The 21,470-nt window shown below is 46.6% G+C and overlaps 1 protein-coding gene and 1 long non-coding RNA gene across 8 annotated transcripts in view; one reads left to right on the top strand and one right to left on the bottom strand.

The window, feature by feature from the left end:
- The first annotated feature begins 3,812 nt into the window (after positions 1 to 3,812).
- On the top strand, positions 3,813 to 8,216 carry LOC310711491. The gene is made up of 2 exons (XR_014528497.1): positions 3,813 to 4,026; positions 8,105 to 8,216. It is a non-coding gene; the product is annotated as an uncharacterized lncRNA (long non-coding RNA).
- SCNN1D (sodium channel epithelial 1 subunit delta) overlaps positions 4,745 to 21,470 on the bottom strand; it is a 70,070-nt gene continuing 53,344 nt past the window's right edge. For all 7 annotated transcript variants that reach the window (XM_083513035.1, XM_083513031.1, XM_083513032.1 and 4 more), the window contains exons 3-13: positions 20,803 to 21,022; positions 19,267 to 19,460; positions 15,874 to 15,977; positions 13,820 to 13,983; positions 12,529 to 12,627; positions 11,809 to 11,926; positions 10,999 to 11,089; positions 10,118 to 10,175; positions 9,401 to 9,456; positions 8,586 to 8,667; positions 4,745 to 7,348 (exon numbers count right to left, since the gene is read on the bottom strand). In XM_083513035.1, coding sequence (XP_083369161.1) covers positions 6,953 to 7,348; positions 8,586 to 8,667; positions 9,401 to 9,456; positions 10,118 to 10,175; positions 10,999 to 11,089; positions 11,809 to 11,926; positions 12,529 to 12,627; positions 13,820 to 13,983; positions 15,874 to 15,977; positions 19,267 to 19,460; positions 20,803 to 21,022 — 1,582 coding nt within the window. In that variant the 3' untranslated portion in view covers positions 4,745 to 6,952. The remainder of the gene's footprint in view (positions 7,349 to 8,585; positions 8,668 to 9,400; positions 9,457 to 10,117; positions 10,176 to 10,998; positions 11,090 to 11,808; positions 11,927 to 12,528; positions 12,628 to 13,819; positions 13,984 to 15,873; positions 15,978 to 19,266; positions 19,461 to 20,802; positions 21,023 to 21,470) is intronic.

Genomic DNA, 21,470 nt, shown 5'->3' with positions numbered 1-21,470 from the left:
GCCTTCTTGTCTCTCCTTGCTATTTTTTGGAAATCTGCATTCAATTTCCTGTATCTTTCACTATCTCCCTCGCATTTTGCTTGCCTTCTCTCCCCCGCTATTTGTAAGGCCTCGTTGGACAGCCACTTTGCTTTCTTGCAAAGTGGGATGGTTTTAGTTGCTGCCTCCTTATAATGTTGCGAGCCTCCATCCATAGTTCTTCAGGCACTCTGTCCACCAAATCTAAATTCTTAAACCTGTTCCTCACTTCCACTGTGTATTCATAAGGGATTTGACTTAGATTGTACCTTACTGGCCCAGTGGTTTTTCCTACTTTCTTCAGTTTAAGCTTGAATTTTGCTATAAGAAGCTGATGACCTGAGCCACAGTCAGCTCCAGGTCTTGTTTTTGCTGACTGTATAGAGCTTCTCCATCTTTGGCTGCAGAGAATATAATCAATCTGATTTCGATGCTGCTCATCTGGTGATGTCCATGTGTAGAGTCGTCTCTTGTGTTGTTGGAAAAGAGTGTTTGTGATGACCAGCTTGTTCTCTTGGCAGAACTCTATTAGCCTTTGCCCTGCTTTGTTTTGAACTCCAAGGCCAAACTTGCCAGTTGTTCCTTTTATCTCTTGACTCCCTGCTTTAGCATTCCAATCCCCTATAATGAGAAGAACATCCTAAGCAACAGCATAGGTGTTGGTAAACCCTTCTAGCCTGGGTTTCACTGACAATTACCTGGAATTAGCAGCTGTCAGCAGTGTCTGATGAACAATTAAGTCCAATTCACTGTTATCTGAAGTATGGGATGAATGCAATGCAGTTAATCAGTTAATCTCCTAACTCGTTGCCACCCATTTATAATATCATTTATTCACCACCCACTTCCATCTGATAGATGTCCCACCTACTTACTAGTCTTTCCCTGTGACTTTCAGCTTCCCTTTCCAGTTAACTTAACAACCAATAAGTTTCCTTCCCTCCTCCAAACACAACCACTCAACCTTGGCTCAAGCTGGTATTTTGAGCTTTGAATGAGGGGAACCTGCGGAACCTAAGAAGTGCTCTGCTGGGTCTGGCCAATGGCCTGTCTAGTCCAGCATCCGGTTCTGACAGTGGCCAATCAGATGCCTCCAGGAAACCGGTGGCCAGGTGGCAGGTGGCAGAGGAAGCAACTCCCACAGCCGGTTTCCAGGGACATATAAGACAAGGAAAAGTTCTTACCATCTGCTTTTTATTCAATATTTACAGAATGTAGCCTATTGGAATAATGACATTGTCCCGAGTGAAAACTGCCCTCTGCCTTTGAACACTTTTGTGCTGGTCCTGGGGGGAAGGTTACTCTTGGCGTAGTCAAAGTCCGGTCCTGGGTCACTAGCCTGGAAACAGTTCACAAGGAGCGGGGCGAGGTCCGAAGCAGGAAGCCGGGCGGGGACAGGAACACTGGAGGGTCAGGTCTGGGTCCGGGCAGGAACAGGTACTCAACAACGACGTTGCTCCCGCAACCTGGGACCGGGCTGACTGGCCTTTATCTTCTCTGAGGCCAGGGGCGGTCCCGCCCCCCAGGAGACCCGCCTCTCCTGGCCTTAAGGCGAGCACTCCTCCTGGGAGAAACCAGTTCCCTTCGCCTCTCTGCCCTGAGCCTCTGCAGTTCAGGAGAGGCTGAAGGGTTACTGGGCCCAGGGGGAGACTCACCTGTAGGCACTGAGTCCTCAACCACCTCTGGAGCCAGAGTGGATTCACCTGGTGCCTGCTCCTGAGGATCCGGCACAGGTGCAGGAGCCTCAGAATCAAGGCCCTGCCCCAGTTCAGCTGGCCCTGGAGGTGGGGACTCCTGTGCAGGCTGGGATTCCTCCGGTTCACCCTCTGAATCGGATTCCCAAGCCATCACATCTTTGCTCTCCTACTTTCAAGGCTCGCCGGGTTCTGGGAGAGAAGGGGGTGGGTCTGGAATGATTTCTAAAGACACTGCGTCCGTCAGCTGTCACCCCCTGGTGAGTCCTCCTCCTCCTCCTCCTCTCCCATTATTTCCCAGCTTTCCACCTCATCCGCCTCTGAGCTGAGACCTCCCTCAATCCCCTGTTGTAGTTCCGAACTGTCTTCTTCTTCTTCTCTGGAAGGGTCACGCTTGGGGAGGCAGTCTCCATCATTCCTCCTCTGCCCAGTCCCTGACAGCAGGGCATGAAGGCAACAGGCCTCCCTCTCTGTTACTCACAAGAACCCAAGAAGGCTTGGGTAGTCCAGTTCAGTGTTCTCTCATTCCTCTGGGAAGCCACCAGAATCACAACTCCTCTTTAGTGTCCTTCCCAGGTGCCTTCTCCAGAGTGACCCTAGGAGCTGATCCTCGGTGGCTGACTCACCTGATTGGTTCCAATCAGCAGAAAGGTGAGAAGGCCTCTTCTCAGTTGATAGAAAACTCCCCTTTCCTGCTGATTGGCTGGCTCTAGGAAACTGGAAACAGGGACCAGGCCACAGAAATCACAATGGGTCCTCAGCCCCTAGACTACTGCACCTCTGCCTTCCATTCTCAGTGGGCGCCAGCCACCTACTGGATACCTCTGTACCTTCAGTGGTGAGAAGAAACTGGATTTCCACCATGACCGTTTAACCTACTGTGAGTCATCTGCTCACAGGATGACTGCCATTGCCATAACCTTGGCTGCATCAAGCCTGTCAATCGGCAGGTTGGGGGTATGTCATAATTTGGGGAAGCCCAATATCCTCCCCTTTCATTGAGGTGTTCCTTAGACAACATTCCTGCAGGCTTTCACACTTACTTATATAAGCCTGGTAATTGGAATGGCTTTGGTTTGTGGGGGTGGCCAAGGGATGAGTGAATTCAGTCGCCTGTTAAATGCTTGCTGCAATTTGTGCTGTTGTTTTTCAACCAACAGGCTAAGAACAACAACCACGAAATAACTCAGCAAGGATTTGCAGGGCTTGGCATCACTGGGAAGGACAGTGGCATGCTTCCTACTGGCCTTTTTTGATCCTGCTCTGGCTGACTTCTTGGCTGAGGGAGTTGCCTAAATTGGCAAGATGAGTAAGGCAGGCAACGCCCCATGGCAATGGAAGAAAACAACCATCCAGTTGAATGACATGGAAACTTGGGAAGCAGCTGTATTCCGAGTTAGACCATTGGTCCATCTAGCTCAGCATTGTGTACACTGACTGGCAGAATCTCTGCAGTGTTTCAGACAGGCATCTGAAGATGCTGAGGGTTAAATTTAGGACCTTCCCCATGAATGGAGAACTTCAGACCTCCAGATGTTGTTGAGCTACAACTCTTCTTACCCATGACCATGCTTCTTGGGGCTGATGGGAATGAGGAAGATCTGGAGGGCCACAGGTACCCCATGCCTAACCATCTTTGGACCACAATTCCCACAATCTCTGACCATGGACTAAGCTGTCTAAGGATAAAAGGAATTGTAGTTCAACTACAACCTACAGTTGAAGAACACTGGTCTACACTGACCGTGGGCCTCCAGGATTTCAGAGTGGTCCTGCTAGCTTTTTTACTGGGGATTTTAGAGATCCAATCTGAGATTTTAAGCAGGCCAATCATGTGATTTCCAAGGCTTAGAATGAAGTTCCCTGAACTAGTTACTGTATAAAACAAACACACCTTAAATTAGACCCCAAAGTGGTTTTCATAATTCCCTGCTGAAGTAAATGTGAATTAAGTTTATTTTGGGGTAGAACTTAAAACAATTTCTAGTTCATATTCATCTCTCCTCACTCCCACCTGCAATGCAGGAGGCCCAGAATATTTGCTTGCTTGCTTTTTTTAAAGGAAAAACTTGGTATTTATAAAGAAAGTAAGAAAGCAAACGGTGAAGGCAATGTTCTACGGCTTCTTAGGCAGATACAATGGCATTGCTGCTACTAAGGATACTTAGTCACTTAACCGCTTTTGCCAAGTAACTAAAAGGAAGGAATGTGAGGCATTTCCTGTGTTTTCTTTCTCCTTTCCAACAGGAGCATCTTGCAGCGAGAAGCACAAAAACAAAGTGACAGATGCCTTGGATGGTATAAATTCAGCCGGGTAAGGCTTTTCTTGTATGGAAATACAATTATGGGGAAAATATCAGTGGATGACTTTCTATCAGCCATCTTATTACTTATATGTGGGTCCAATTTTGGACCGTCTACTGAAGTGCAGCAGCTCATAATATTCTGAATTATCTTCTTCTTCTTCTTCCTCTTTCATTTGGATGAGTTTGGATGGAACCCGTTTGTTTTGTGAAAGAATGAAGGTGAACTGGAGCCAGTGGCTTTTCGGACAGGGGGAAGTTGAACTAGTTGCTTTTAAATCTGAATGACCCAAGCTCTGGTGATTTCCATTTGGGCAATAATTATATATCCAGGCCCATCATGGCTCTTCCAGGCTGTAGGGGCAGGTCCATTAAGGCAAATGGCCCACTGCCCCATCAAACTCAACTGTATTCCTCCAACTCCACCTGACATATTTACATCCAGTCCACGGTGAGGCCCTGACTGTCACCTTCCTCCACCTGAGTCTCAGGTGTTGTCCCTTGTAGAACTCGGCAGGAAGGAGGATGGGGACAAAAGTACGATGACTTGGCTCTGCCTGCTATTGGCTCTTACTCAGCCAATCGTTGGCTCTGGCTCCACCTACTTTTTGGGCTCCCACCCCACTAGGGAATAATCAGCAGTGGGGACAAATTGCGCCGTGCTCCTCTTAGCGTGATGAGCTTCATCCCAAGAAATTTCAAACCCCAAATAAAAGATGCTAGTCAGTATGTAAAGACACCTGCAGCATTTTATTACAGAAAGATTACAAAACAACCAGTGCGGATTGCATAGTTTTGCTCTTTTTAACCTTCAAGAAGGCAAAGGGGTAGGGGGTGAGGACAAAATAGGAGCACAATAAATTATTAAGTTACAGCCACAAAAAGAGGTCACTTTCCATAATTCTGCCCCCTTTCCCTCTCATACATGCACACACTCGAAATAAATTACAGTCAAATATTCTCCTTCAAAATGCATCTGCATCCAACCATCATAGAATTCAACAGCAAGGCAGATGGATATACAGTACATATTTCATTCATAGAAAATAATAGATATATAGATATTTACAGGATTCTATCCAACACTAGCCATGCTACTGAGGTTAATGGACACGACTAATTTAGATTCATTAAATTCAATGGGTCTTCTCTGCATGGGGCTTAGTCGGACCCATAGTGATCCCAACAGTGTGGGGATAGATTCCAACTCCCCCTTGCTGAAACAATGCTACTTGGACTTATTCAGAGAGACATGTTTATCATTTGAGCACTAACACAGGCATAGCGGTGACCCCTAGCTTAGATTGCTCTGTGGGCGTGAAGTCAAGTTTCTCCCTCAGAAAGGCTCAGGCAGGTAATTTGCCACTTGGCATGGCAAACGTCAAGTGATGAACAGGGATGACTGAATGACCCCTGAATGCATAAAGTGTGGTACAGCCCTGAGCTCTGGTGATCATCAATAAAGCTTTCTGGTACATCCAGACATCTATTTGCTATATAAAACTAAATATTTTATAGTTCAGGATTTCAGGATGTCCATTATGACAAAGCAATCTTCTGAATACAGTTGGAACATTTCTCTCTTTTTTTAATCAAGAAACCATTATGCAAAGGAGAAATCTGGCACATTTTGTGTAAAGCAAAAGTTCAATGTGCTTGCAAGTATATATCCGTTTACTTTAAAAAGAACAGCAGCCATTATGGACATGGTTGGATTTTGAGGTCTGAAGAGGGGCAATAGGTAAAGAAATCCATTTGAAAAGTTGATATTGGCTTCCAAATTCGCCGATAAAATGTAATATTTAAAAGTGCCCTGTAACTAATTTCCTGAGTGAAGAACGGCCAATCAGAAGCTGTCGCACTGCCAGCCACTCAAAAGAGCTGACTTTGCATAGTGTTGTTCCTTTGCCACCCGAAGGGGGCGCTGTAACCTGAGTACAGGCAGTTGCTAGGCTAGACACTGGGGGTTCTTGGGCACCTATCCTGCTCCATGCAAGCTACTGTTTTTCTTCTTCTCGTTCGAGAACTCAGCTTATAAACCCTGAACTTCACATTTTAACAGAGGCAGCACGCAATCATAATTAAAAACACGTTCCTTGCCACGGATTTCAGAGCTCAAACAGGAAAGAACTACCTGTCAAACAGAAGAGATACCGTGGGCATTACAATCAGCACGGTCAAGTATTCATTGCATCCCTCTGGGATGCCAGAGGCACTGTTAACACAGACGGAAGAGAACATAGCCTCATAAATGTTCGCTAGACACATTTTTTAATGTGTGGGCTGTTTAACATTTAACTCGGAGACACCTGTGAAATGTTGACGGTCCAGCCTCTTTGCCCAGGGATGCCCAGTTGAATCTGGTTCCCTCAGGAGAGCTTCAGCGGGAAGCTACGGTTGTGGCTTTTTATAGGGAACTGGATAACCGCCAGTCACTCTCTGGCTTTCCTCTTCCCTCAGATGAAAAAACGAAAATAAAAAAAATAGGCTTCTCTTATAAGGAGGCCACAGGTCAGTCATCTCTGAAAAGAATACCGTGGAACAAATAACATGAGGGGGGGAAAGGGGTCTTCAAGTCAATTAAGGAACCAGTCAGAAAGTAATCGTCAGTGTTTGCCTGGGCGAGGCTTCGTTCGGACACCTCCCTCATTAACGGAACGCATTGCAAATCTGATCCCAAGTCCCGGGGTGGAAAACCTCACTTCCCTGGGCTCCATCTTGTTTGCCACAGAACTGTCCGAGGAGGTTCAGAAGAGAAAAGTCACAGGCTCAGTCTCCTGTTGGAGGCTGGGCCCCATCAGTCCAGCACTTCTGAGCCAGCATTTCTGGGTCAGCAGTCACAACTGTACTGGCCACAATTCCCCACAAAAGCAGCTCTTCTTCAAAGGTATGAAGGTAGGTTTGGAGTTCTCCAAGATCCATTCTCTTTGGACGCCATTAGCTGCTGAGGCGCATATCTACGCTATGCTCTTTCCGGCGCTTGAATCCATTCAGCACCACACTTGGGTAGAGCTCAGGCATCTGGTATGTGCTATATTTTGTGTCTTGGCATGGGGTGCCAGTGCCATCACTGGCGTAAGGTTTTGTCACATCCTGGGTGCTGGCCAGGCCTTCCTCCACATAGCGGTACTTCTCCAAAGTCAAGCTTATGCTCGGGATGTTGGGGGGTCGAGACACCTTATGCGTCCTCTTGGCCGTGAACTGACGGTAGAGGAAGATGAGAGACAAGATGGCGGCATCCACGAGGAACTCCAGCAGCTCCACCACTGACAGCACCGATGACCCAAACCAGAGACTCCAGTTGCTTCCCATGTTGGACATCATCTGGGATTCCTAGGGAAAACATAGATCATCTGATTAGACCAGAGGTGGGGAGTCCTTTGCAGAGTGAGGGCCACATAGCCTTCTGGGGAGCCGCATGCCAGTGGTGGGAGGACCAGAGGCATAAATGGGTGTAGCAACAAATGTCAATTTTACCCTTTGTACCAGTAGACTACTTTCTACACACACACACCAGAACCTCTCTCAATCCTCTATCCAGGAAAGCAAGAGACGTGTTCAGAGTTAAAGGACACATTCCAGCCAGGCCAAAGCACTCAGGGAGGGTGTGAAGTAGGGCTGGGGAAGGGAATGGCCTGGGAAGGGTTCCTAGGGCCAGATGGAGAGGCCTGGGGGGCCACACTTGGCCCCTGGACTTTAGCTGCCCCAACCCCAGGTTAGACACTGCTGTGACCCTATATGTTGCAACCAACAATATACCACATGGAGTCAACCCATCAATGTTTATGGATCTAACTTAGACATGGCCATTAATTTTTGTGCATCTACTCCGAGTATGACTTAGTTGGATAGAATGTGTTTCTCTTCCGCAAATATCTTCGTTTACCTGCCGAGTTGTCCTTCCTTTCTGTTCCTAGTTTTATTTCATTTGTAATTGCTGCTTGTCTTCCTTACGGATTTGTTTGCGGAAGGGCAACTTTATGTGGCCTCTGCTATCAGTTTCAAAGAACTTATAAAGGCTAAGAACATTATGTGTGTTTTTTCTCTCCTCCCTCCTAATCTCATTTCCCCTTCTGTTGTAATTTTTAGATTCTAAGACAAGGGAGTGGCGTCTGATTCCTGATCATTCTAAGCTGCTCCGGGAGAATTTGTTTAGCCGAAGAACAAGATGCAAATATAAATGAATTCCTTTCTTTGGTAATAGTTGTTTCTAACTGCTGTTTAAGTTGGGTTGGATCCAAGTTGACAGCATAATTCTCTGCATGCTTGCTCACTAGCACAGTAATTGGGTTCAATGGGACTTACTTCCAGGTAAGCATGAATACTATGGGTGCCTATTGTTAGCTGCAGCTGGTTGCCATGGAAACCAGTGGTCATTAACTCATGATAAAGGTGGTGATCTGAACCCCACTTACCTGGGAGTATGCCCCAATGAATTTAAGTGGACTTACTTCTGAGTAGATACTTGGTAGCAGTCACTTAGCTATACTCAGAGTAAACCCATTTCAAGTGAATGAACATGACTAACTAAAGTTAATGTAGGCCGAATAAACACACAACTTCAACTTACTGTATATTCAGGAGATTCATCCCAAGAATTGTAGTTTAGTCGCTCGTAGTAAATGTTCACCTTGGCAATATCTTTTCTGAAACTGTGGAAAGAGAGCGTCGAGATCGAGTTAGTCCAGTGTAAATTTGTCCACCCCCCCCCAATACATGTTATTACAGTTTGAAAGAAAATACATGAAGGTTAATATCAAATATGCAGTATCGTTTTATCAAAGTTTTTTTTTTTAAAAAAACCTAATCTAAATAAAAACAAACCAAAATGAAGAAAATAAATAAGAAAAGGGGGAAGAAAAAAGCAAGAGGAGGAAAAAAGAGAACTTCAAATTCTCCATCTGTCAGCTATGTATAAAAACTATCCAAAACATCCACTCCAAGATAACTGTCCAGTGTAAATTTGATTGTGGGAACTTTTGAGAAAATTGTGGAGGGACACTGCCAGTCAGTGTAGGCAACACTGAGTTAGGTGGACCAAACAACCTCACTCTCTGTGCTCCTTTGCTCCAGATGGTTGAGGACCTTTAGTTAAAATGCAAACTGAACTGGTACAGTCAGAAGCAAGGACCAGTGAATGCCACGGTGCACCCTCCCCAGCTAACTACGGACAGGACTGATCAAAATAAATTTGGTATAGTGCCATGTAAGTGGACTACAGCTCCTATGCTTCAAAATTTAGCACTTCACCATAGATGCCAGTTCTGAAGACCGTTGCCGAATAATCTTGCATTTATGGTGAAAGACAAGGATTTGACAGCAGCAGCAGCAGCAGCAGCAGCAGCAGCACATACACCCCGGTAGAAAAAACAACTTATGACTAACCTGTCGCCGGTGACATTGTATCTGTTCTGGGCTTCCAAAGCTTTGTGAATCCATTTCTAAAAAGAAAGACACAGGAACAGGGTTCAAAATATGGAAGCAGACGCAGCAGATGGTTCAAGTGGCATTGTGCCAAGGATGGCATAGGGGAGCCGCCAGCTGTCCAAAATATCAGCTGGGCTTGCTCTTGGGTTCTTAACGGAAGCTTGCTTTGCAGTGAAGCTTAACATGCCGTTGGGATAAAAATGACCACCTATGAAGGCCTTTGGGTCAAGCTGCTGTTAAAGGCAGAGAAGCACTGTGCAGTAGAGTAGTTGGCAAATTGTAATAATAAAAACGGATACATACAAGCGAGGCAGAAGTAATGTGACTATCAGGTTTTTAAAAATATATTGAACATTCAAAACTTTTTGTTTGCGCTTAGAAGTTTCATCAATATGCTTAATATATTTTCTTTGCTCTCATTTTTTTTAGAAAAGGGAATTTGACATCACTATGGAGGACCTGTTGCACCCTATCAGATGTTTAAGGAGGCAGAAGAAACAGTTAAATTCTCCTCCTAATAGGAGCACATACCATAGGTGACTGGCTCCCTGATTGGTTGTATGTTCACTGCAGCAGGCTCCCTGATTCGTAAGTGACTATCATTAGCCAGCTTGGGAGAACATTGAAAATTTAGCATCCTCCCCCACTCTGAACTCCACATAGGTTATACTTTACCTCAGATTTGGTCGAGGGCCACTTTGCATATCCTGCTGCAAGTTTGTACCAAGTCTCTCTGCCAAGAAGACAAGAATGTAAAAAGGTTACGAGGAACCCTGCTGCATCAGAACAAAAGCTACAGTGAACATTTTATGGTCCCATCTCCTTTTCTATACTTTGAGATGTGGCGGCCATTTTATGTCATGTCACATCCCCATGGCAGCCAGTTGGTGACTGGAACCCACAGTACGTTCTCAACAGTCCCAAAGTGTCCACTAGCCTGAAAAGGCTGTAATGCCTGGATGCCCGTATGCACCCTTGGGTGATCTACATGCAGCTCGCACTTACTGAACACAGCGTGTTCCCTGGAAATTGTTCGTTAGGCGACCATTCAGCTAACAAGATGACAGTTTCCATTATTTCCTAGGCGAACATTTCTGATCCATGATTTTCCTCCACCCTCCCACCATGGTTTCTTCCTTAAATGGCTGCAGCCAACCAGCAAGAGAGAGACAAAGGAAAAACTGGTTTGTTCGAACTCTCCTGCTCCCTGATTTATCCGATCTCTCTCCCCATTCCTTTTCTCCATGGTTTCTGCCTGAAAATGGTTGCCGCTGACCAGCAAAGCATAAACAAGTATGGAAGTGGGCAGACTCTGGCTGTTTGGATATCTGAATCAGCTGAGCATGTAGCAAGGTTTGGGCAATTTTTTTGCGTTTGGATAAGTGAATCTTTGCATAACAAGCAGACCAATAGTGGGACCTGCATGTATGGCTCAAAAAAGAATGAGGAGAGGAGGTAGATATCTAGTGGGCCAGTCAATGAAAAGGCACATATCTGGTCCATGCTAAGCTTGACCCTGCTACCATTCGAATGCGTCAAATGCCTTTGCTACTCACTTGCATGGTCTGTGGCATTTCTCAAAACAGGATTCGGTATCAGTGGCATCCTGATTGTACATGCGATTGTACAGGAGATAGAAGCAATGACCTACAGGAGGAGAAAAATAAGAGGAACAAGTTCAATAGGATGCAGCTGCCACAGGCAAATAATTGAAGACAGCCCTTTTATGCCATCATGAAGGGTCCTTGTCTCAACCAACCCTCAACATGGTCTGATCAACATTTCCTGTTTCCAGCTGGACTTAGTTTGAGTGGTACTTCCTGCTTCAAATTGAACCCACTTTGATTAGCACTTCCTGTTTCCAATTTAGCGGTTTGGCTGTCACTTCCTGTTTCCACCTGAATACAGTTTGATCAACACTTCCTTCTTCTAACTGAACATGCTTTGCTTGAATGATGTATGGAGAATCCCAAGGACCAGACTGTGAAAGGCCACATCTAGACCCTGGGCCTGAGATTCCCTACCCCTGAGTCAGCTCATACAGAGTATTCACATTATGTGTCCTCTTTGGTGTGTTCTCTCTCTCTCTCTCTCTCTCTCTTGTTGTATAAGCATCCACCCTAGTTCAGGTATGCCAGGAGGTAGCCAACATAGTGCCCCCCCAATTTTGTTGGAACTCCCATCAGCCCCAGCCAATGTGGCCAATGTACAAGAATGATGGGAGCTGGTGTCTAGCAACGTTTGCAGGCACCACATTGGCTGTCATGGAGAAACAGCTAGCCAGGCTACATATAGACTCTGTGCCATTGGCCAAATCAAGTCATTCTGAACACATTTAACCATGTGTGTGTGTGGCTTCTCCTTACCCCAATTATGATGCTTGTTATAGTTGCAGTACTCTGTTCCTGGAGGCAGTGGATAGTAATAGTACCCACAACCACAGTCTTCAATCATTTTCCTCTGGAAACATGAATGCAAGCAAGCCTGTGGGGCAGTGAAATGGGGTGGGGAGACAGAACAAAACAGAGAGTGTTGTAAGTCAATTTTTTCTGGTGCCTCAAGCCTTTCGCTTCAGATCCGCTAGTGGGGTAGATAGGTGTTAACTTAATGGGAAGGGCTATCCGAATTCATTTTGCCACTCACGGTGAAGGAGAAGAGCCAAACCCACCACTGCAAAGCAATTTCCCCAATAGAATGCATGCTTGCTTGGTATTTGCAACAACACATGCATTTTTATGGAAACTTTGCCTCTGTAAATCTTTGCACACATTACATGGCTGCAGAATTGCACTGCACACTTTGGAATGGGGCAAATTCTGAAGGATGCCTGCCTTTTTAGCTTACCTCGTCAGTTTGAAAACTGCAAAAAAATAGGTAGTTTTGCCTTAAGATTGAAACCAGATCAAATTTATCTCCTCTTTTCCTTAGCCTGAATTTCACACCCTGATTTGAATTAACTGGGCAGATCTTTGACAGTGAGCCGGTTGCTCTAATTATTTGAGCGATCCAACACATGGGAAGGGGCAGGATCTTAAGAAGGCAGAAACGAATAAAGTGGGAAAACAAAGGCTCTGTTTTAGCTGTACCTGCTGTGTGTATGTGCTGTTGTATATGAGCTTGACAGCCACATCATCGCCGTCCTTTGTACATGTGCCATAATTTCCGCCTAAGCGAGTCACCTCGTCCTGCGTAGTTGGAGGGAGGAAAGAGCATAACACTTGGAGTTTAGCATACAGGCCAGAATCAATTCAAAATAAAGAAGCTAAACCTGGAAGAATCTCTCCCCTCTCCACCACTAAAGCAACATCAACCCCACAGGAGGCCCTTGCAATTGCCTGTCGCTAGTTATTGAAAGTCAACTGTCTGGTGGTGGCTGGTGCCCAGCAGGTTTGGTGGGGTGGAACTCGGAGATCCCAAACATTTTGACATTCCCCCAAATTGGGATTGCAACAAAAACTCCATTTGGAATGCCAGTTCAAAACATCAGGGATGGGGAGGGGAGGACCTTTTTTCAGAGCGACAGCTGCATTCATTCTGGGCAAACTTCTGGGGGCGGGGACAAAGCCAATAGGGGGCGTGGCATTGGATGTAAGGTTTACTTTTGCTAGTTTATATACACATTTACACAAACCCCACTCTATGCGCCATCCAGGCAAGTAAGAGACACTACCAGAGTTCAAGGGTGCATTTAGCCAGGTAAAAGCAGGGATGTGAATCACGGTGAGGGGTGTGTGGCCTGGGAAGAGAGTGCCAAGGGCCAGATCAGAAGGAATTTGGCTCCCGGGCCTGAGGTTCCCAACCACTGATTAAAACACTTTTACCCTGCTCTGCCTCCAGCCAGAAAGCCTCCCAGACACCCCGCCACCCCACATTTCTTAATACAAAAGTATTGATCTGATGTGTAGAGATCTTCCCTGTTCTGCTTAGGTCAAGAGTGTTCTGGAAGGTTTCTTTCTATGTGAAAGAAACAGGCAGAAGGTTCTTGTTTGGGTTATTCCTTCTGAGAAGCTGAGTACAGCTGGTTGAAACTGGTTCTGTTATCCTTTCTGTCAAGGTCATGCTGACTCTATCTCTTTGTTCTGGTGTGGCGTTCTGTATGCTTAGTGTTATGGTTCAGCCTTATTATAAGTTCTTGTTAAGTTTAAGTGAAGTCTGCTGCAACTGGATTTCTTATGGACAGTGCCAATTCTGAATGTATTGGATTTGTGACCATTATGCTCATTTGCCTTCCGGAGCAGTAAAGCTCTGTTGGATGAAGTACAATTGCCTCTAGTCTATTTTGGGGAACTCTGCAACGTGTTTAGGTTTTTTTCCTCCTCCACACATGACACATGCCAAGGTTTTTCCTGTTGCCCATTCAGACCCCCCGGTGCTCACCTGTGTGATCCCGATGGTGGTTTGAATCCCCGGCCGAATATCAAACCCCTCGTGCTCTAAGAACGCGGTCTGGTTGTGGCTGTGGATCATCACCCTCACGCCCGCCTTGGTGGACAGCAGCGGGATGTGGTCCTTTTGCTCCACTTTGAGGATAAGGGAGAGACCTGGCACCAAACAAACACAAGAAGGTAAGAAGGACCTGCTGGATGGGGCCAATGGCCCTCCGAGGAAAAAGCAGAGGGATTCGTCGTCAAAGCACAGCTCCGTCCAAGCATGAAGTGACATCAGTCGGTTTGCTAAACAGGAAATGGCATCAGCATGTGGCCAAAGCTCTTTTTATTGCACATGCCCCTCAAAGATTGCTCTGGTGGGAGGGGGCCGAACCCTGTTCAAAATTTCCACCTACATAGTTGGCCTCTGAGGTAACAATGAGCAGCTGTGGAAGCAACGGCTGCCCACACGACAGAGGAATCGCTTCTGTGTTGCTCACTATGATGTCAGAGACACCCTCATGGGCACAAGATCTCACATATATCATCATCGCTAGTGTGTAGGAATGACTCAGGGCCAGCCCAAGACATTTTGCCGTCTGAGGCAAAGGATAAGATGATGCACTCCATATGCAGAAGACCGCTGGGCTAGCAGTTGAAGTTTACATTGGTGATGACAGGGAAGCTTTCCACAACACACCTGAAGGCAGTTACATAAGAAGCTGCCTTATACAGAGTCAGACCTTTGATCTAGCTAGCTAGCTCAATATTGTCTACTAGCTTAAGAGCTCCAGAGACCATTTATTTCAGTGCGCATTTAAATTGCTGGTGTTTTCTCGCCCTGCCCTTTAGATCATACATTTGAATTGTTTTACAGTTGGTTTGTGTATTGTTTTAAAGTACTAAAATCCTCGATTTATGATAGCTCAGTTGCCTTCGTATATTCAGCTTATCCTACAGGGTGATGCACAGTTAAACTATGAAATCATTGAAGGAGTGATAGGCACCAACTTGGATGGTATCAAAAGAGGATTGGAGAGATTCGTGGAGGAAAATACTATCAAAAGTTATTAGCCATGATGGCTATGCTCTGCCTCCGCAGTTAGATGGGCCACTGGCCTGATCCAGAAAGCTCTTAGTATGTTATAGGGTGACCCCACTACTCCTCACTCTGCCCCCTGAGCTGCCATTCTGGGCCTAGATCCATTGGGCGTACTTTGCCCTGGCAGCAAAAATCAAACTAGGCCCTGTCAGCTTGAAGTCTGCTTGCCTGCCTGCCATCTTAAAATTTGGTATTGCACTTCTGTTGAGAAAGCTATAACAATGAAAACCAGAACACAGTTTTGCTGTTTTACAAATATCTCTTCCTCTAGCTCCCCTCAGGGTCATCTATTGTTTGACCCTGCCCGCATTCCCTCCCTGACCTTTCCCCTGAGGAACAGCACATTATGGGAGAGAGGTTAAGCTTTTATACCTGGGTCATTTTCTTGATAAAAATCACTCCTCAGATCTGCTATTTGCATCAATTTTGTGGGGAGGGGACATAAAGGTGCCCATATGATACCCGTATATTGTCCCTCTGCTGGGCAAATAGCAGCTTCAAAGGTTATTTTAATCAGGCAAATGACCCTACTGGAAAGGGTTAACCCACCCATTTTCCAGTGTAACAGCCCTGATCTGATTTGGGACATAACTGGGTCTGTTTTCACTCTAAGGACACACTCTGAAGACAGTAATAAAACAGCAGGTTATGTATGCTGGAAAACAAATGCACACCCAGCCAAACTGACAGCTACCCCTTCCCTCACAGAAACTGCTGGACTGTGAAAATTCCGTTTCTGATAATTTTGCCCTCTTGGTTCACAGCATGTACTTTGACTGAACCAGCTGAACCAAACTGTGCCTGATCTTCATTCCTCAATGGGGGACACAACGTCTAGATTTATCTCTGTAGTATAAAGCAACACGTCTGTGGAACATAATGAGCTCTGTACACAGCCTAACCCTTGCAAGCGACCAATAGTCACACTTGTCTGCCTGCACATTCTTTTTCTCCATTCTTACCGTAAACAATTCCAGGCTTCAAAGCTTTCCAGAACTCATCTGTCCCGCCTTTATTAAAAGTGTAACAGCTTCCATAGACGGGGTGATGAAAGTGCTCAGTTTCACTGTAGTGAAGGAAGGAAAAGGGGGAATGGTCAAAATCAAATAAGAGCATTTTTGTTGTTCTCCCCTTTCCAGTGTTTGTTCACTGGACATCATTCTCCAGTTCCTCAGCCCTCCAGATGCTTTGGGACTACAACTCCCATCATCCCTGACCATTGGTCCTGTTAGCTAGGGATGATGGGAGTTGTAGTCCCAAAACATCTGGAGGGCCGAGTTTGCCTATGCCTGTTCTACAGCCTTCACCAACGTCCTCGAAAAGGATATGGGACAGAATGGAGTCTCCTGGAAAGGGCATGGCTGACTGGATCCCTGAACGGGAGCACGCCACTCTGAAATGTTTTGCTGCGGGTGCCCATTAACAATTTACAGCCCTGGGGATATGGTGAGATGGAGAGATAACCATCTTGTTCCAGGTGACTATGCTGAAACATTTCATCACAAAAGCCATCTCAGAGAAAGAGGGACTTTTATGAATACTATCAGCCTCAGATGATAAGCATCCTCCTTCCACCCTCACCAGCGGTATTTTGGATTGGGCGGTGGGGGCAGCTAGTGCTTAAGAACAGGGATAAAATATAAGGAATATAAGATAAAGGCAATCCAATTGACACCATAAGAACGTAAGAACAGCCTTTTGGATCAGGCCAATGACTCATAGTCCAGAATCCTGTTCTCACAGTGGCCAACCAGATGCCCCAATGGGAAGTTCCAAAGCAGAAAAGCTCCTGTGGTTTCCAGTAACTGGCATTTATGGGCCTTATGTTTCCAACCTCGAAGGTGTGGCTGTTGAAACATGTCCCTACATTACACCAGCATTCCAAAGCTGACCGTTACTTTTACGAGTGAGGTCATCTTGCCTTGGGACAAGAGCGGATCGTACAGCAGACCGAGAGAGGCTCCGCCCTCTGGAAGTTTGCTTAAAACTTACAGGAGCCTGCCAAATACCCGCAATTTGTCCCAGCCGATAACGCTTAAGCAAATGTTTGCTTGGGTTCATTATCGGCGATGCGTTTTGATGGGCCCTTGTGGTTAGCTCCGCCGGCTTCTTGTTTCAACAACAGACCAAGGGGTGGTGGTGGCAGGGACCAGTTTGGCTCCACCGAGGGAACAACTGGTACAGTCACACCTTGTACTGTACAGAGAAGAGATAAGGCCAGGCAATAGGATAGATAGGATAGCCGGCAGCTGCACGACAGCACCATGGTTAAAAGTCAATTCATGGCAGTACATCCAGGCCACGTGGGGACTGGCAGGTGGTACAAAGTGAAGGGTGTCTCCAGAAGTGAGACTTCTTACAGGTAAAAGGTCTTGTAAGGCCACCGGCAGCCTTCCTGTCTGATCCACAAAACTGATGCCTTCTTTACATTGCCTGCTTGCGCCTTGAGATCTTTCCCATCTAAGCCCCTCTTGGAGGAAACTCATTGAAAGTACAGTAATGGCATGGCTGGCTGAGGTGAATTAATTTCAGTGGGTTTACTCTGAGCGGGACTAAGAGTGGAGACAATCCCTTCCATAGCAGTTCTGCTCCCATAAAAGAGAGGGTCCTTTCTTGCTGGAGTGCCCTGCTTCTGAAGTTGCCTCGCCAAGGAGGGACATCTGGCACCATGATGAACTTTATGGTGCAAGAAGGTGAAGACCGTCCTACCGCCCAAGGCTTTTTAGGTTCAGCTACTATATTCAGCTGCCACTGAATACCGGTGGCTGGGAACTGCAGGAGGGGAGAGTTACTTCGTGCTCTGGTCCTGCTTGTTGGCCACTTTGAGAAGAGAGGGTTGCTTCCAACTCATTTCAACTCAGAACAGGCCCGATGAAAGGAGCAAACCTAAGTTAGGGCTTATCCATGCTTGCCTTTTATCTGCTTTCTCCAGGCACTGTCCATGATTTAAAGCTCTGGGTCTTTTCCGCCCTCGGAGTTTTCCCCATGAAAAACAGCTCTTTAAAGCTCATTAGGAGCAAACGTCAATCTGTGGGGAAACCCAAATTGATGTTTGCTCCGATTCGACTTTAAAGAATGGGTTTTCGTGGGAAAAGCTTGGAGCAAAATAGCCCCACAGAAACCTCTTGGACACAGATCGTTATAGCACGGACCTCTGCCTGGAAAGAGCAGGGCAAAAGCTAAGTGTGGATAAGCCCTCAGTTATGGCCAAGAGCATCATGAGCAGGACTAACGCCAGCACAGCCAATAGAACCTAAGATGATGGGAGCTTGCCATCCAAGATTCTAGGGGTTGGGCTCAACTTCATGGCCAAGTGAGGATCAGAACCCTGCTTTCCCAGGCCCAAATCTGACACTCTAACCACTGCACCACACTGTCTCTCCCATTTGGCCAAGGCAATAGCAACAGAGTTCACCTCCCTGCCCTCTCCACCCTCCGCCTCTCTCGCACTTCCTGCCCTGCTCCTTTCGGAAAGTACCTGCAATGCCCCTGAGGACAATGCTGCTGCTGCTGCTGCTGCATGTCTCCTGAGACAGGCAGCATTTCACTGGGTGTGGGCAGGTTTGCTCTGGCTTTATCAGATTGTTCTCCTTGCTGCACCGTATGCAAACAGAAGCCGGGGAGGACCCAGTGCCAACCTGCCCTTCACCTCGAGAGAGACAGGGAGAGTCTCTGGCAATTCTAGGGAACTTCCCCATCCGCAGCTGAAATTATCCCGAAAGGAGAAGAGCCGCCAACGCCCTCTTGTGCGCCTGAATGAACCAGCTCCTCTCTGTGAGGGATCTGGGAACAGAAATAGGCAGGGTGGCTCGGGAGGTCAGGGCGGGGCTGCCCTTGGAATACTGTAGGGCGGTTCCGCAGAAAGGAGCTGGAAACAAAGGTTTGCAGAAAGGGCAATCGATGGGATAGAGGGGAAGGGAGCAACTCCCCTATCTGTGAAGGGTGCATGTGCTCTGCAGTGGTTGGACCTTGGGAGAGGAGAGCTCAAAACGTGGCCAGGAAGCTGCCTCGCAGGGTTGTTGTGAGGATAATGTGGAGAGGGGCACCCGCACTGCCTAGAGCTCCTCAAAGGAAAAATAAGAACTAGTGTGGTCTAGTGGTTAAAAGTGTTGGACAAGGACTTGGGGGACCAGGAGACAAATTCCTAGCAACTGCCCTAGGCATGACTGAATTTCAGTCATTTCAATGGGTCTAGTCTGAGCATTGGGTGCAAGTCTACATTCTTCTTTTGCAGGAGCAATGCTTCCATTGATGACCACCAGCGGCTGCCTGTGAGCTCCCTCTCTGGAATGATTCTCGGATGGCATGGTTCTACAACTGAGCAGGCCAGCAGGCCGGGTGGCTGCGTGAGTTACCTAGCTTTGCAAGGCAATCCGTCATACTGGCAAGCGTAGACCAGGTTGTTGATGTGGTCGTCGTCCTTGGAGATGTCAATGATGGGTGGGATCTGGGACATGATGTTCATGTAGTGGAAACTGTACCATTCCTGGAAAGCGTCGACCCCGGAGGAGTAAATCTTGGTGTAGCAGTCTCCGCCCGTTTGGTTACACTGAGGAAAGAAGAGAATTAGGGGAGTGAGAGGTTCAGCTCCGAAGAAACAATTGTGCAGTGATCATGAAACTGGAGAGAGAGAGAGAGAGAGTGCAGAAGAGGGAGCTCTGCGGAGCAAAGCCAAAGGTCCGTCTTCTCCTGGTGGCCAACCAGATGCCTCTAGGTAGCCTGAAAGCAGAACAGGAAGCCAAGTGTCCTCTCCAGCTGCTCCTCTCCAGCATGCTGCCTCTGACCACACAACCACCATGACCTCAGAGGTTCAGTGTGTATGTGCTGGCCTGAGAGAGGGCCTTCCCTGTGGCAGCCCCTGAGCTGTGGAAATCCTTCTTCACAGAGGTGCATCTGGTATCTTCATTATACAGCTTTTGGTGAATGCTGAAGACGCACCTCTTAACCATGATTTGGACTCTGAAGGCGTATATTTTAGGACCTGACTTGTTTCTGTAATTCTAAGTTGTTTTCAACTGTTTTTCAATATTGTACAGTGGTACCTCGGGTTACATACGCTTCAGGTTACAGACTCCACTAACCCAGAAATAGTACCTCAAGTTAAGAACTTTGCTTCAGGATGAGAACAGAAATCACGCAGCGGCAGCAGTGGGAGGCCCCATTAGCTAAAGTGGTGCTTCAGGTTAAGAACAGTTTCAGGTTAAGAACGGACCTCCGGAACGAATTAAGTACTTAACCCGAGGTACCACTGTATATCAATGTAAAGTGGTACCTTGGTTCTCGAACAGCTTGGCTCCCAAACAAATCAGCTCCTGGACACCACAAACCTGGAAGTGAGTGTTCCGGTTTGCGAAGGCTTTTCGGAAGTCGAATGTCTGACGCTGCTTCCGTGGCTTCTGATTGAGTGCAGGGAGCTGCACTTTGGTTTTCAACGGTTCCAGGAGTCAAATTGTCTCCCAGAACAGATTAAGTTTGACAACCAAGGTACCACTGTATCTTAATAATGATAATGATAATGTTGATGATAATGTTAATGTTAATAATTTATTTCTTACCCACCCTTCCCTCTAAGGTCTGAGGGCGGGTTACAGAATTAAAAGCAATCAAAAACAACTTGCAACCATCGAAATAAGGTGGGTCCTAAAACATACACCCCAAATGTTATTGTTCATGTTGTGTTTTAATTGTTGCCCTGGGACCTTGGGGTGAAGGGCATTTGAGAAATTGTAACAACAACAACAACAATAACAATAACAATGGGGTCACGATAGCCTCCCTGTCATTCTGTGATCCCTGAGTGGCTGGGCTCAGCCTGCAACCAATTCAGGAAGACCAATTGTCAATGGCAGGTGGCCACTGAAAATGGCCATTGAAATCCCCATTCAACTTACCAGCCGGAAGCCCACTTTGCCGCCGCCCATTCTCACTAGAGCAATGCTGTCATCTAGCTTGAAGCTGGAGCTGTTGACCTCACTGTTTGTCCAGTTCTCCAGACTGACACTGGAGTTGTCTTCCAGAGTGCTTGCCGGAATGCTGAAGGGGTATAGGTTGTGTAGGGTTTCCCTGGCCAGATTATCCAGCTCAGCCATGTTTTTGCTGACTAGATTGATCCTGGGGAAATGAGAGAAACGACAAAGGGCTCTGAATATCAGCGTGAACCAAGCCATGCAAAGGAATCAGCAGGGACAGCCTGATCAAAGAGGCCACTCCGGGAAACCCTGAAGGCAAAACACAGAACCTTAAGAAAACTTGAAGTGTGTCTCCCCTATGTATTGCTCCATTTACTTTTACAACAGGAGAAAGATATGCCTGTCAATGGAGGCATGGTAGGCTCAGGTGTGGTCCATAGCTCTGGCCAAGAATAGACTTGCCAGATCAGGGTGGTCAGAGGCAATATGAGTCCTTTATCCTTCGACAACACCGAGCATCCATCATCTCCCATATGAGATGCAGCAGTTAGCTTCCCAACGACTGGAGAGACTTTTTTGGACTAGAGACTTTAATATGCTTCATATTTATGCTTCATAAATTTGTTCTAAGTAGCAGTTCTAACATTAAG

Source organism: Podarcis liolepis (genome assembly GCF_965112155.1).
Source record: "Podarcis liolepis genome assembly, chromosome: 7".
Classification (NCBI taxonomy): domain Eukaryota; kingdom Metazoa; phylum Chordata; class Lepidosauria; order Squamata; family Lacertidae; genus Podarcis; species Podarcis liolepis.
Note: the sequence above shows the minus strand (reverse complement) of the source record. Positions and strands in the feature narration are given on the sequence as shown.